The sequence below is a fragment of the Gouania willdenowi genome, chromosome 24, assembly GCF_900634775.1.
Source record: "Gouania willdenowi chromosome 24, fGouWil2.1, whole genome shotgun sequence".
Classification (NCBI taxonomy): domain Eukaryota; kingdom Metazoa; phylum Chordata; class Actinopteri; order Blenniiformes; family Gobiesocidae; genus Gouania; species Gouania willdenowi.
The window spans coordinates 20786865-20801965 of NC_041066.1; the positions used below are offsets into that span (position 1 = coordinate 20786865).

Here is a 15101-nt window from a genome sequence, read left to right on the forward strand (position 1 = left end):
AAAAAAACTTATTTATATTCTAAAGCACATATATCAAATGTTTCCTGTTTGTAAATAAATTCTTGACATTTTTGAAGACCGAGTTGAACATATATATATATATAGAAACAGAGGTTGATTGCAAACACTTTTTGGTAAAGGAAAATCCACAGGAACAACACAAAGGTATGAATCATCCTTCAATAACATCTGCAGTTTCAACTGGGATCAAACAAAATCTTGATCCTTAAACAACAAATAAAGGAACACAATTATATATTCAACATAAATGCAGTTTTAATCTGTGCTTTCCTGTATGTATTAAATATGTGCAGTGAGGATGAGGCTCAATCTCCATCCCACAACAACGTTTGAAATGCAATCTGGTGTTCAAACCGACGGACTTTTAAAATCAGAGTCCACAAAAGTATAAAACAAAGGGTTAATGGCTGATTGCATGCATGCATACATACATACTGTATGGATCTCTACAGTGAAGACATGAAATTACACATAAAAACGTGTCCATGGAGAGTGTTTAAGGATGCTGTGCCTCATTTTGACAAAGTTAATGTAGGACTCTCACACAATGCATGAGTGCGCACATTAATAGTTTTTATAACTGGTATTTAAAGTTTAAAATAAGTATTTTAAATTGGTTTTAAAATGAATAACCTCTAGTTTTTGTCAGAGCTGTGCTGTGCTTATGACAGTGACTCTAACCTGTAATCGTGGATGTCAATGGTTGAGTGACAGTAAATGTATACCTGTATTGAAGTCCTATTAGGCTTTATTGCCTAATATTCTGACTACTATATTAACATATGTCAAACACAGTAGAGACTTTAAACCTTAAACAGACAAATAATTTAAAATTGTGGTTTCTAGTATTTTTCATTACATTGTAGCTGTAAATCTGATTTCACAAATCTTTGTTTGATGCATCTCCATGTAGTTTTTTACAGTTAAGATTTTGTCATATGCAATAGACTTTATTATTCGATGTCTGGAAAAGAGATTCTCCCACTCTCCATGAACCCATGAGGGGGTGTGAGCCATAGCTGAGGTCTATTCAATCATTTTAAAACCAACAATTCACAACTATGTAATAACAAAGTAAACATTCTGAGCTAAAAAAAAAAATGTATCTGAACATTGTATTATGTGTCTATAAAGCAGTGGTTCTCAACCTTTTTTGGGTTGTTTGACCCCATTTTGATTTCATAAATTTTTGGGGATCCCAGGGAATTTTTTTTTTTCTAGAATTAGTTTTTGATCATGTTTATTAAAGTGTGTTACAAAATGTTTATACTACATTTTATTTGAACAAGATTTATATTTGAGAGAGTTTAAGTATAGAATACAGTTGTTTGATATTTATTGTATGTCTGATGTGCTAATTTGGAAAATAATAATATAATATATATATACACACATTTAATCAGTCAATGTTTTTGTTTTTTTTTAACCAATTCCTAGACATTTCTTCCATAAAGCTTCTCAGCCATTACAGTTCAACTGTTGATGGATGTTAATGGCTTCTAAAAGGTAACATTTTGTCTCTGTGTGATTATTTATTGTGATATTAAGGAAATCACTGATTATTTGATCGACTGCTGATTGAAAAGTGCTTGTCAGGATCTGAAACGGGGCATGGCTGGTGATACAATGTATTGAAATGATGGTTAAGTGATCACCATTTGATCCATACATTATTATGTAAAAGAACACATTGACTCTAAGCCATAACTTCTATCAGATCCACAAAACAAGGGAAAAGAAGGAGAAACAGGCTTGTGATGCTAGTCTAACAGTGAGGAACTCCACTTTCTTCTTCTAATGTGCTGTCATTAACACACAGTAGTAAACAAAGGAGCTTCTGTCCACTCGCACAGCACACCATTATACACTGGTTGTGGCTTTGACCACCTTATTTTACATACGTTCTGATTCAGAAGTCTTGACTTTTTGACCATTTTGCAGCGGTTGGTTTAATAGCTCAGCTCGGCAGCGTCAGGATACTGTCACTTATTGACTATCACCAGAAAGGTCTGAATCTGTTAAGGCAGCCAGTGCGTGAGCCCTTCGAAGAACCTACGCACGCTCGTGACGTAGAAGTCAACGTTGTGGGTGAAATCAGTGCAAATGCTGGAGTACGAGTCCACCAGGGTGCAGTAGAGAGCAGTGCCTCCAATGCTGATCACTACAGTCACCAGACACAGAAGCAGCAGAACCAGGCAGGAATCTCCACCTACGTCATCTGCAAGGGAGGAGAAGGAAAAAATGAAATCACCAGATTATTGTGATGGTTTCATTACGGAAGCAGATTAAGACCAAATTTGATGGAGAAAATAATTTTGGGCAAATCAAGAATAAAGTCAAAATGTCAAGAACACATTTGAAATTTTGAGAATAAAGTTGAAATATAATGTCAAGATTAAAGTCAAAGGATTGCTATTAAAGACAAATTGACGGAATCGAGCTAGGATCAATTCACCGTATATGACAACAGTCTCAAAATATCAAAACTGGTTCTAATCTGTTTCCGTACAGACCAACTGATTGCTCCACCTCTTCCAAACTTGACTGGTTTTTCCTTCTCAGCAGATTAAGTTTTTGGCAATATATCTTCAAAGTTCCTAAATAGATTACAACTCTGTGTTTATGAGCTAAAAAAGAAAAACTATACTTCAAAGTTGGGTTTAATAACAAAAAGATTAACGTATTTTGTAGACGGCCATGATCTGCTGTTTGTTGTCGTATATGGTGAACTGGCTCTCGTCAGCTTTCGTAGATTAACTTCATTAGCAAACCTTTGACTTTTATCACGATATTGTATTTTAAGTTCATTTTCAAAATTTCAACTTTATTCTTGTTTTTCGACTTTAATCTTGACATATTTCAACTTTATTCTTGACATTTCGACTTTATTCTTGACATTTCGACTGCCCAAAAAATATTTTCTCCATCCAAATTGGCCCTAATCTGCTTCCGTATTTAATAAAGCATAGTTTTTCATCGACTACATTCCTTAAAGGGACAAAAAACTAGACTGTGACTAATAAAAAAAAAAAAAAACTATATTAAAATGTGTGTGTTTATAATTTAAATGGCTAATAAAAATGAAATGGATGAATGGCACAAAATCCAATCAGAACTCATGTGTTCATGTCGTCACATGCAATTATCACATCCAATGCATCTGTGTGTATTTACAAACATTAACACATCCTCACACACCATCAGGCTGTTTAATTTATAAATGAATCTTTAAAAAAAAAAAAAATTTATCTTGTATATGTTAGTCTACAATTTAAATACAGATTTAGTCGACTAAAATCTTAATGTCATTTAGTGTGACTAAAACTTGAAATAGTCCTGCTGACTAGTAAATTCTGACTAAAACTAAATTGCATTTTAGTCAAAAGACTAAGGCTAAAACTATATCAAAATGTTCTGTGCAAATTAACACTGGATGCAAAGTGATGGGAAGATCTAAAGTGAATAAAGAAGTAGTAGATTGATTATGCCTTATATAAACCTTATATATGTACAGGGTGCAGCAGATTTGCACCATCTACATGTACCTTGCTCAATGCCGTCCTCGGGTTCGCTGAAATGAACTTTGCGCTTTGAGCTCTGGTTGGCAGCAGTAGTGCTCGGAGGAGGTAATCCATCCAGCGATGCTCTTCTTCTCTTTAGTATGGAAACCAGACCATCAGGGCAGGAATTCTGTGTGGACAGATGAAAATCAGGCATTTCTCTTTATGAAAAACCCAGAAAAAACACACACATCATTTAATTAAAATTACTCTCATTTTCCCCCATCTCCAATTGTTCTAAGAACCCTAACAACATAGTATTTGAGGATTATTTTCCCAAACTTGCCTGTTTTCCAGAGTTTTAGCCTCTGAAAAGTCACTTTCTGAGCAGTTCTAAAAACGGTCTGTTTTGGGGCCTTCATGCATATTCATGAGTGGGCATGTCTGCAGATGCAGACTTCATGCCTCGCTCTTGTGTGGGAAATCAGTGATCACCAAAGCGATTTTCTTTTTGCTATCCACACACTGTTGTTATTGTTTACAGCCAAAAAACTGCACATTACAGTAAAACACATGGCTATTCAAGCGGCCATTGTTATTGTGAGTCCGTCTCAGCTCAGGCTGTGTGTTTATCACAGCAGCAGCGGAGTAATTCAGCTGCTTCAAACACTCAGCGGAGTGTTAAGCTGTTAAGTCAATTTATTCTCCTCCTCAACTCTATTACGGTAACTAATTTAAGGTGATACTCATTTGTTTTGTGCAACTGCTGCATCGCATTGTGTCACAAACACGTCAGATCAAGTCAAAGGTGATACTAGGCGATATTAAAATGGAACGGCTCAGCGCATTGAAAAACTGCTTGCATGTTGTACTGTACCTGCGGCTGCAGTTGGATATACTTGCATTTGGTACTTACACCGGGAGCAGCCACTTCCTGGAGGGGGCGGTTCAAACTTTAGTGATGTCACTAAAGTTTTTACGCTCGTTTTTCAGAAGAGGGCAGAGCAACAACTCAGAGAGCAGGATTAGTGAGGACTGCTCTGAGATGCAGGAAGGAAGCGCAATAATATGTTGGGGGGTGTTTTTGATAAGGAATTAACATTGTAACAAAGTTTGAATAAAATACCACGATGCAACAAAAGCTTTAAGGTTATGTATATATTTTGGTTGTTTTATCTTAGGAAACAGCCCCACCCCCCTCTGGATTACATAACAGCTGTGATCCCGACTCCATCCTCGTAATAACCTTTAGCTCCCACTGCTGCTTGGATGGATTGAATCTGATTATATCCACACCTCAAGAAGAAAAAAAGCTTCTTTAGTTCAATGTTTAAACTGAAAAAATCTTAGACTCAGGCTCCAGCTCAGTAATTGGGGACATTCCCATTGAGTGGGTGGGGAGAAAAGTTCACAATGATCTCATAGAGGCAACGCCACAGGTCATTAATGGGTGTGTCCCAGCTGAGACAAAGAAGTGGAGAAGTCAGGATGTGGAACTCAAAAATATTTTCTGCTCATGGGAAGGGTTTTAAAGCATGAAAACAGACTGTTGTGTGTGTACTGGTGTGTGTGTGTGTGTCTTCTCTCTTACCCCCTCTTTGTGTGAAAGCTTAGCCAGGTCTTTATCTGAAGCCTGTGGTACTCCAGTCGGCCATTCCACCTTCACCTCCTCCTCCTCTGGTGTCTCCTCACAGTGTTCCTCCTCCATCTCTTCTACCTCCTGCCCGTCCTCACACATTTCCTCTTCTCCACCATCCTTCTCCTCAGCTCCTGTTGAAAAACAAGTGAAAGTTTGACTTTTACTTAATGCTTTTCTTTCTTTTGTTGTAGTTTCTAATTAAGAACAACATTCTAATGACCTTAACTTGTAATTTCCTTGAGTTCCATGTAGTAAACCTTTTAACTCGTCTCTTGCATCAAAGGAAAGGTCGATGGTTTAGAAAGCTTAATTTTTTTTGGTAGATGATAAAGCACATTATAACCAATGTATTGAGGATATTATTTACTTTGATCTCCGAATGTGTGCTTTGATGTGTCCCAGAAACAACTCATAAAGGACACATTAAAGCGATCAGGAGATGCCTCTGAGGAAGACTGGCAATTGACAGTCGAAACATGTCAGGAGATCAAAGTAAATTTCCTGAAAAAAGTTTATCGGAATAAAAAAAAACCGTAACATGTTAGGCTTCTAACTTCATGTTCTTGATTTTTTGTTGTTAAAACAGAACTCTTAAGGCACTTGTGTCAAACTTGAGGCCCGGGGGCCAATTCCGGCCCTTTAAAGCATCAAAATTTGGCCTGCTCGAGAAAGTAAAAAATGATAGAGAAAACATGAAACATTTTGTAAATGACCAAATACTTCAGTTATAGATATCTCAGCTCCTCCAAATACAAAAATTCAATTGAAATCCACAATATTTGCAGAGCTCTGTTTTCCAGTTCTTATCTCACATGACGGCAGTTTCAGTTTTTCCAAAATCTGGCAAATTTTCCTCAAAGTATTCCACAAAATTTCCACAAATTCCTGAAATCAGGGAAGTTGAATTAAAGATCATGCAGGGACTGATAGACTTACATACTTTACCCCTGCCTTAAGGCTTCCATGTTACCTTTAATAAGATACATCAAGATAGAGGTGGAGTTTTTTACCTTTATTATGAAATGTGTGCAGACTCTCATTCTTGGTCCAAATTTTCTTCAGAGTTGTGCTCAATTTCATCTGTAGGAGACAACGCAGTCGTCAGCGATCCAGGAGAAATAAACAGGATGTGCAAAAACAAGAATCAGATTCCAGGGAAATACCTGCTCCGTACTGACGGATGGTCTGAACGACGTCCAGGAGAGATAGAAGCAAAAGAATGACCAAGGAACAGGAAGGCCAGAGAAGAAAGGACAGTTAGCACAAAGTTTTTTTCTTTATTTAAGTTAAAGCCATCTGGTACAAATTTCCAGAGGCTGCAGTGACATACCAAAAGGCTAAAAAAAATAATAATGGGTGGGACACAACAGCGTCTGGCATGCAGACATGCATTAGTCATGTCCACATTAAAATGTAGAAGAAAAACATCTCTATTTGGTCCCTGGAATGTTGCTCTGTCCCTAGGCTTGATCTATGATGACTTGATGGATGTTCTTACAGATGTTTACAAAAAGGAACGATTGGGTCTAAAGATTATGTCCCAGCAGGAGAGGAATGAGTGGCTCAGAGAATATGCCACCTTTAAGAAATCTTTTATTTAAGGATCTGTGGGCAACTTTTATCACAGCGGGGCCAGAAAAAAAGAGATTTTCTGATCCGAGTGCCACAACATTAAGAATAATGACCAATCTGAGCATTAATACAGGGAAGAACAATAACTTTGTTTTGTCATTTCATGGGTTTTTGGTGTAATTTATTGTTTTGTTTAGTTTTTTTTTTTCTCAATTTGCACTTTCTGTTGTCTTGTGTGTTTCTACTGTCATTTTATGTGTGTTTATTAAGTCATTTAGCGTATTTTCGTCTCATTCCGTTTGTTTTTGTTTCGTGTGTTCCGAGCCAATTAGTTTATTTTTGTTGTCATTTTGTTTTCTGTGTTTTTGGTGTCGTTTTGTGTATTTGTGTTGTCTAGTGCAGCGATTCTCAACTGGTGGGTTGGGACCCAAAAATGGGTCGTGCACGGCAGATGAAAAATAAATAAATACTTAATGTCTTTTATTTTGAAAGAAACTTTTCTTTTAACAGGCAAGCTGTGAAATGCATGTGGTACAGGATAATATATAGTTTATATATGTGTGTTTAACAGCTATTTTTGAAAAACTAGATTTGGTTGGTTGAATTTAAAAAAAAAAAAAAAAAGAAAAGTGGGTCGCGATTTAATGACTGTGGCAAAATGTGGGTCCAATGGGGAGACCAGTTGAGAACCCCCTGGTCTAGTGCATATTTCTGGAATTTTGAATGTTTTTAACTAATTTTGTGTATTTACTTAAGGCACCACTCAAAATTAGAGCGAGGGTCGCATGTGGCCCCTGGGCCACCAGTTGCCCATGCCTGTTCTACACTAATGAGTACTGTTGACATGTTTCACTCACCTCTCGTGCGTTTTACAGATCTGTCTCAGGGCATCAATGTGTTTCTGAGTGAGGTCCTCCGTCTCTGCTACGGTGCTGTTCTCAAACTCTTTCCTCTCTCTCCAACTGCTCTCTTAGAACACAGTGTGAATTCGAACACGTCAAAGGCACAGTTCGACATGCAATAATACCAAGGTGTAACATTAGAAATGAAATCTAACTTGAGTATTTATATAAATAAATAAAGTCTTGCTGTACCCCAGGTTTCCTGCAGCGTGGACAGATTGGTGAGCAGTTGTTCATGGTAGAACTTTTCTAACTGGAGGAACTGGATGGCCCACTGATCTGATAGAAACACTGGTTGAGGACAAAATATGTGCATGTATGTAAAAGTAGATTAACAGTTTATAGACTATTACAAAAATGTGTATGTATGTACTATGTGGGTGTATAGCAATTTTGTTGTACTTTATTATGTTTGTTAGCAGGATATTCTCAAAAAGTTCAGAAATTTGGTGAGCTGATAGACAATGTCAAAAGGAAGAAAGAGATTGATTTTGGAGATGATCACAAAGGTACTGTAGATACAGTATCCAGAAGAAGTTTTTAAGCAACAATATTTCAAAAAGTTAAGGACGGATTTAAATTAAATTTGGTGAGCAAACGAACAATGGCAAATGAAAGAAGGAGTTTGATTTTGAGATGATCTGGAAGATACTGAAGATACAGTATCCAGAAGAAGTTTTTAAGCAACGATATTTCAAAAAGTCATGAACAAATTTAAATGAAATTTGGTGAGCCAATAGACAATGTCAATAAAAGAAGTTTGAGTTTGGAGATAATTTAGAAGGTACTGTAGCTACAGTATCCAGAAGAAGTATTTGAGCAAGGATATAAAACCTTACTTATTATCTATGCAGATCTCAACTATAGTCAATGTAGGTTTGGTCGATCTCCTGGAAATAAATATGGAATTATTGTTTATATTAACCCACATTATATGAGTCTGATAACAGACTGCTGCTAAGTATAAACCCCTGCAAAGCCAAGTACTCCCCAACAGTAATAGGATTAGGTTTACTGACATGGGTTAACAATTGACTCACAAGACATCGATGAACTGGTATACAGACATAGATCACAGACTATACTAAGAGAAAGGTAGTTTATTTGTATTTAGTTCAGTAAAAAAGTGTCGCTGCTGGCACAAACTGTCAATGATGACTTGATAGGATACAGTTCTCTTTGTGTGAGTAAGCCACGGCAATCTGAAAAAGAAAAACCATGTGATTGATTCACCATCAGAACCTCTAATACAATGTGACACCAAAATTCTGAGTTTGCCTTAAATCACACGTTGTTTTCTAATAATAAATACTTGTTTTTTAATCACCAAATCCCTTCAAATATAAAAAAGAAAATGAGGATCACGTGGTTGTGTCACACCAGGAATCAAAGCCATGAGGGTGACCTGGGAGACACAAAGTCACATGGAAGTACTTATAACATGGATTAACATGTCCCTTACTTCCTAGAAATTGCAGAAATGGTCAGTTTACAAAAGAGAAATGGTTACTTTTGATTTTAGTAAATAATGGCTAATATCTGTGAAACTAAGCATATTTATGAGTACAATGGAAATATATTATCCTTGCACCTGATTTTTAATCTTACTTTTACATTTCTTTTTTTTATTATTTGTTTATTTGGAAGGGACAATGCACATTTATTTATCACTTCAGCTAATTTTCACCCACAGGCCCCATATAGTCCACATATATAATGTTCTCTATATTATGTATCTCTGTATTCCCAAAATACAGCTTTCTAGTATCTAATCTATTCTCTCTAAGAGGGAATTGAGCCTATTACGTCTTACTCAATGATAAAGTAGTCACAGGTTCATCACAGGCAACAGTCTAAATAATATAATTAAGCACATATTTCCCTCTGATTGTAATCAACCACATTTCTTTCAGTTTTCACAAGCAATGCACACACACCTGGTGCAGGGAGTGCGGCAGCAGTGTGTAGTCGGTGTTTTCTCCGAGGGACTGCAGGGAGGCCAGCAGCTCCGGGCTGGGGCCCTGGGGTCCATCTCCTGGGAGTCCTGAGATCACAAAACAACAACAACAACAACAGCAGAAAGAGAGACTGATCCGCTTGTACTTCATGGCCACTAACTAAACATAGTTAGCTAAAAACATTCAGTTAGCGAAACAAAGTTTAAGGCTTTGAATAAAGTAGCATAAACACTTAAATAATCAAATTGTAGATTTGTTTTTAAATAATTATTTTAATTGTGGAAATGTTGAGGTCTTTTAAAAAAGATATTGTTTGTTTTTTTTACACATTTAAGCTAGTAGCTTTGCCATTTTTGTGCCATTATTTCTAGAAATCACCTATTTTGGATAATAACCAAATGAAATGCATTAAATATCCCCTTTTATCTTTGACCATTGCTTTTTATCATTATTTCCACCATTCACCACTATAGCCTGATACGTCTTTAGTGCAACAAGCCCCAGCTGCACATGTGTATACAAACATCTCTGTTGTACATTTAATTTATTTGGCTCTATATGACTGATATGATTTTTTTTTTCTCTTGCAGTCCAAATGACACAAATAACATTTTCATATCTGATCCAAAGCCATCTTAGTATGAGAAAAGTCAGTATTCCACTTTGGTACCAGGTAACGTAATTATAACCACATTAAAACTAATTGATGTGACCAATGAAATTGAGAAGAAAATGTTAAAGTCTTTACATGCATCCACAGAAAAAAAAAACACATAAGCGTTTATATGATATACAAAAGAGTTTTTACCTGTTGCATAATCAATCAGCAGCTCTTCCTGCTTCTGTGCAGCATCAGGAGCTTTAGATGGACTGGTGCTTTTGTTCCCCATCACCTCTGCCACCACAACAATCGTCTCCTCCAAGTTCACCAAAAGCTGCTCAGAACTTCCAGAGAGCTGAGTTGGGCCGAGGTGCAGCCGTGCTTTGGAAACATTAACTGACTTTTATGATCCAAGTGATTTCTTTTAAGGGAGATAAGAAGACTGCTGGGGAATGTAAGCTCTGCTAAGAGTTCCCAGTAAAGAATAAAAGGTGCCTCAAGCAGCAGATCTGGTTTACAATCACTCTTGAAAAAATGCACGGGATTTATTTCTCCATCGTTTCTCCTGGGTGGCCGAGGACTTAGATATTTAAAATTTGTACAGTGGGACTGAAGAGGTCGTAGTTTCTCGCTTGTGCCAGATGTCTGTCGTCCACTTGCAGGCTACAAAAAAAAAAAAAAAAAAAGACACATTTTTGCAGAGTCTCCTGCGCATGTTATGCTTTGAAAACATATAAAATTACTTTCTAAAAAAAAAAAAAAAAATCAACCACCATGAATCAATGGAGACAACCCTGACAGGTAATATTTTTCTTCATGCGTATTCTGACTCTCCATCAAACTCATAAACTCACCTAATAGATAGTGACCTGCAAGGCACTTTGTTATTATGTCATTTGCGCAAGTAAAAAGCCAAATGAAAGAAGATCATCAGACTGACATTTTTTAAGTGGACACACTCGTCATACTCAACCGTCCAATGATGCATTGCGAGTGGAACGTATTACCATCCTGGGACCGGTGTCATGGTCTGAGTTCACATCGTACTGAGATTGCATATGCGCATATACTGTATGCGCATGCGCACTACCGAAAAATGAATTTATGCTCAAAAAAATTATTTATTTTTGTTTATTTTTGGGGTTATAATCTCAGCACGGAGGTGAACGCAGACCGTGACACCAGCTTCAAGCTAAAAATCAAACCACCTTTTCAAAACAAAGGAATATCTTCTTATCTTCCATTACTTTTTTAAAAAACACTTTTGTAAATAGGGCTCTTGTTTTGATGATAAACAGAAGTTTTGTCAATAGCACAATGGAGGGTCTCCGAAAATCTCCGAAATGTTTGCATGAAATGTATATACGTTAGTTTTATGGATCAAATGACCACATGTTGATATTCTACAAGGTGGAGAATCAACAGATATTTAGCCTCAGTGTGATTCAGGTTTTTGTGGTTGTAGGTTTGAAATGCATCTTGGGAAACTTGGAAGTATATTTCAGTGGGAATGCTCATCATCCTAATCATACTTAGTATATATTAGACAGTGTATAATCAATGAGTTACTCATGCATCGTACGTAATGTGTTCTATTTCAGAAACAGCCTGAGTCTATGCTATAAAATCTCCAAAAAACTAACCAGCTACCCAATACTCACTATACCTCTATATTTACAATTCTCTCCACCCAACCAACTCACCATAGATTACAAAGTTGACAGGTGATTGTTTTTATAGAGGGGCGGGGCTAACAGTAACAAAAGAATGCCACCAAAATGTCACAAACCATCATTCTCAGCCAATAGCAAAATGTAATTGTAATAACCAGGTTTTAACCAATCGAGGGCAGTCACTCTTATATTTTTCCAGAAAAACCAAAAAAGTAAATTCAAATACTTTGACTAAAATGTCAAAAGGTGGACAAGAATCAATAATCCACATGACTTCATATCCAAATCCATTTGTTGTTTTCAGCTGAAAAAATTGGTTTTGGAGTTTATTTACTCTTTAAAAAACAAATAACTAACTAACTCATAACTATAATAACCTCTATTTAAAAGCCCTCAACGTATATACTTTTGGGAAGGAAACCTTATCAGAAAAAATAAAGAGGCTCAGGGAGAACATGCAATTCTAGCATGTACCCTACTCAGGAACGTACTGGACCCACAACCTTCTCGCTGTGAGACAGCAGTGCTATCTTCACCATGCACCCTAACAAGAAAGAAAAAGTCAAAAACACAGCTGACTGTTTGATACTTGTTATTGTATACATTCGTCTGATGATTTTATCCATGCTGACAGTGTTCATTTGGCCTGAAGACAATTCACAGCCAGTTAATAATGATTTACCTTTAACTTGTGACTGAAGGGTAACATTATCAGGAGGAAAGGCCTTTTAAACTGACCTCCAATCAGCTGTTAGGAACAGAATTATCGAGGCCTTTTGCTCTTCCCCTTCATTTTTCTCAGTTTTAAACGTGATTTCATATTAAAATCGCACAAATGAACACCGAATATCTTTCTGTCTAAGAACACAACGACCTTGCCTTTACCTCACAGCTGGCTGAGTGAGAATCACTCTATAACTGCAGAAAAAATGAGTTTCCGCTTCATGAGATTTGCATTTTCAGCTCGAGTGCTTTAAGGCCATGAAAGCTGTGCGATGTTATGCGCTCACGCTGAATGTTCGCAGTCATGTGAACATTGTGCTTCTTAAAAACATGGAATGTGACACAAAGTACAAAAATGCCAGCAGCAGAGGCTGACTCATGTGTAGCATTAAGATAAGAACAAAGTAAGGGGGGCAGAGAATGTGGGACAGATGCCCTGATTTTGGAAGGTAAATTACTGCAACGATATCTTCATGCTAAATAGCCTTACACGTTACAATACAACTCATCAGATCTGCTCACTTTAAAGCAGAGATGGGCAACTTTTATCTTCCCTGATTTAAGGCAGGAGTGTCTAACTCATTTTAGTTCAAGCGTCAAATACAGACCACTTTGATCACAAATAGGCGGAAAAACGAACAATTTCAACATTAATGTGTCCAAGTTTGCACTTCCATTTATAAATTAGACACAAAATATGGAAGACAATATCTAAACAATAAGAGAGATATAGTTAAATGTACTTTGGTTGTTTTATTTTTGATTACTTTCGGGAGATTTTGTGGAATCATTTGAGAAAAATTGCATGATTTTGGAGAAATTTAGAGTTCTTTCAACAACAATTTACAGCTGAACACTTTGCCCTGTGAGCCCCCTGGCCTTGAGTTTGACACATGTGATGTAAAGTCTATTTTTCTTTAAGATTTTGTCAACATCTGTTAAGTGCTTTTGACATAATCCTAGACAAACAACCAAAAAAACACGGGTGAAAATAATTATCTCCTAGGTGCAAGTAATAATGACCAATCAGAGTAAATAATGATTAATCAATACAGGAAAGAACAAATCATTTGTGTATTTTTGTTCTTTTTTCCTGTGTTTTTTGTTGCTTTGTAATTTTTGCTGTTATTTTTTATCATTTTGTGCCCTAACTTTGGGAGCCACAAAGATTTGTCTGGCGGCCGCATGTGGCCCCTGGTCTGTAGGTTGCCCATGTCTGCTTTAAAGTAAAAGTCCTACATCTGATCATCTAAGGGAGACTATCTTAACTGTAAGGTTTGCATGTTCTCACTGTGCCCTATAGCAGTGATTATCAAGCTTTTTTTTGGCTCAAGTACCCCCTTTTTCTAACTTTTGAATCCAAAAGTGCAAAATCTGACTACAACATTTTGCTCAGAATTGTGGAGAAAAATAACATTAGAGCATAATAATGGAATAAATGACACATTTTAAAGAATCTCAGTTTGTAAATGAGTGAAATGAAACATAATTTAGTACCTGGTAAATTCTACCATACTGTTTTTGTTTTTTCTGTCATTTTATGTGTATTAGTTAAATTATTCTCTCTCAATATGTGTGTTTTTGGTGTTGTTTGGTTGCGTTTTATGTCATTTTGCATGTTTCTCTGTTGTTTTTGTATATTTTCTAGTAATCTTGTGTATTTTTCTCTCATTTAGTGTGTCTTTGTGGTCATTTTGTGTGTTGTTGGTAATAGTAAGTATTTTTCTCTCTTAGTGTGTGTTTTTGGTGCCATTTTGTGCAAATTACTGTTGTTTGTCGTGTATTTTTCTCTTAATTTGTGTGTTTTTGTTGTCGTTCTGTGAGATGCTGGTAATAAATAGTGTGATTATCATTTTTAACTAAAATAAACCCCACATTTGCTTTCAATTGTTACTTTTCTTCTATCTCTGTCTCTTTCTCAAGTACGTCCTGTAGTGCCATCGCGTACCCCTAGGGGTACACGTACCGCCATTTGAGAAACCCTGCCCTATAGTTTCCTCCCTTTTCTGTTTTGGAGACAAATCCTCAAACTGAATGCATATCCTCGCTGCCATCATGTTTATGAAGCTCACCGTGTATTTTAATAATAAAGTTGACATCTTCTTTCAGAAATCATCGCACATGAGGCGCGTGAGCCGCGAGACCTCGAGCGTTAATTAATGGTGATTATTGATCATTATTTTAACCATCATCACACACTGGCTGTGTAGGTAGGAGGGATGATGTGAACGCTGCATGGTTCCCTGTCTATATATAGTAGTCTATGCTACCTGTAATGATAATAATAATAACAATAATAATAATAATAAGAAGAAGAAAGCAGTACTCGCCGTTTTTCGCCTTGACATTCTCCTCATCTCTTGTTTAATGATGGATCGCGGATCACGTGATAGCCTGGAAATGTAAATGTGTGTGATCAAAGGTGTACTCACATCTGGATGGTGTGTGTGTCCACATCAGCCTCTTGTCATGCTTGTTGTTTGGGGTCAGATCCGGGTTTTCCAAAGCCTCT

The 15101-nt window shown here is 36.7% G+C and overlaps 1 protein-coding gene across 2 annotated transcripts; it reads right to left on the reverse strand.

Moving 5' to 3' along the window:
* Positions 1-49: 49 nt before the first annotated feature.
* Positions 50-15101, reverse strand: cnstb (consortin, connexin sorting protein b). 2 transcript variants are annotated; one of them, XM_028439127.1, is made up of 11 exons: positions 15022-15101; positions 10401-10856; positions 9572-9678; positions 8806-8836; positions 7827-7913; positions 7590-7701; positions 6324-6345; positions 6171-6240; positions 5113-5291; positions 3567-3711; positions 50-2239 (listed from the first exon to the last, which is right to left on the reverse strand). In XM_028439127.1, exons 2-11 carry the CDS (start codon positions 10480-10482, stop codon positions 2040-2042), a joined length of 1035 nt encoding a protein of 344 aa, XP_028294928.1. In that variant the 5' UTR covers positions 10483-10856; positions 15022-15101; the 3' UTR covers positions 50-2039. The 2 variants fall into 2 exon arrangements, with proteins under 2 accessions (XP_028294928.1, XP_028294929.1); XM_028439128.1 differs by lacking the exons at positions 10401-10856; positions 15022-15101 and having other exon boundaries at positions 8806-9039; positions 9572-9681.

Bases quoted from the DNA above. Each gene is read 5' to 3' on its own strand.
- cnstb (XM_028439127.1), bottom strand. From the start codon at position 10,482: ATGGGGAACAAAAGCACCAGTCCATCTAAAGCTCCTGATGCTGCACAG. The intron at 8,837-9,571 runs GTGTGTGTGCAT...TTTCTTTTTCAG, and splicing joins TGCCGCACTCCCTGCACCAG to ATTGCCGTGGCTTACTCACA. The intron at 6,241-6,323 runs GTATTTCCCTGG...TGTCTCCTACAG, and splicing joins CATCCGTCAGTACGGAGCAG to ATGAAATTGAGCACAACTCT.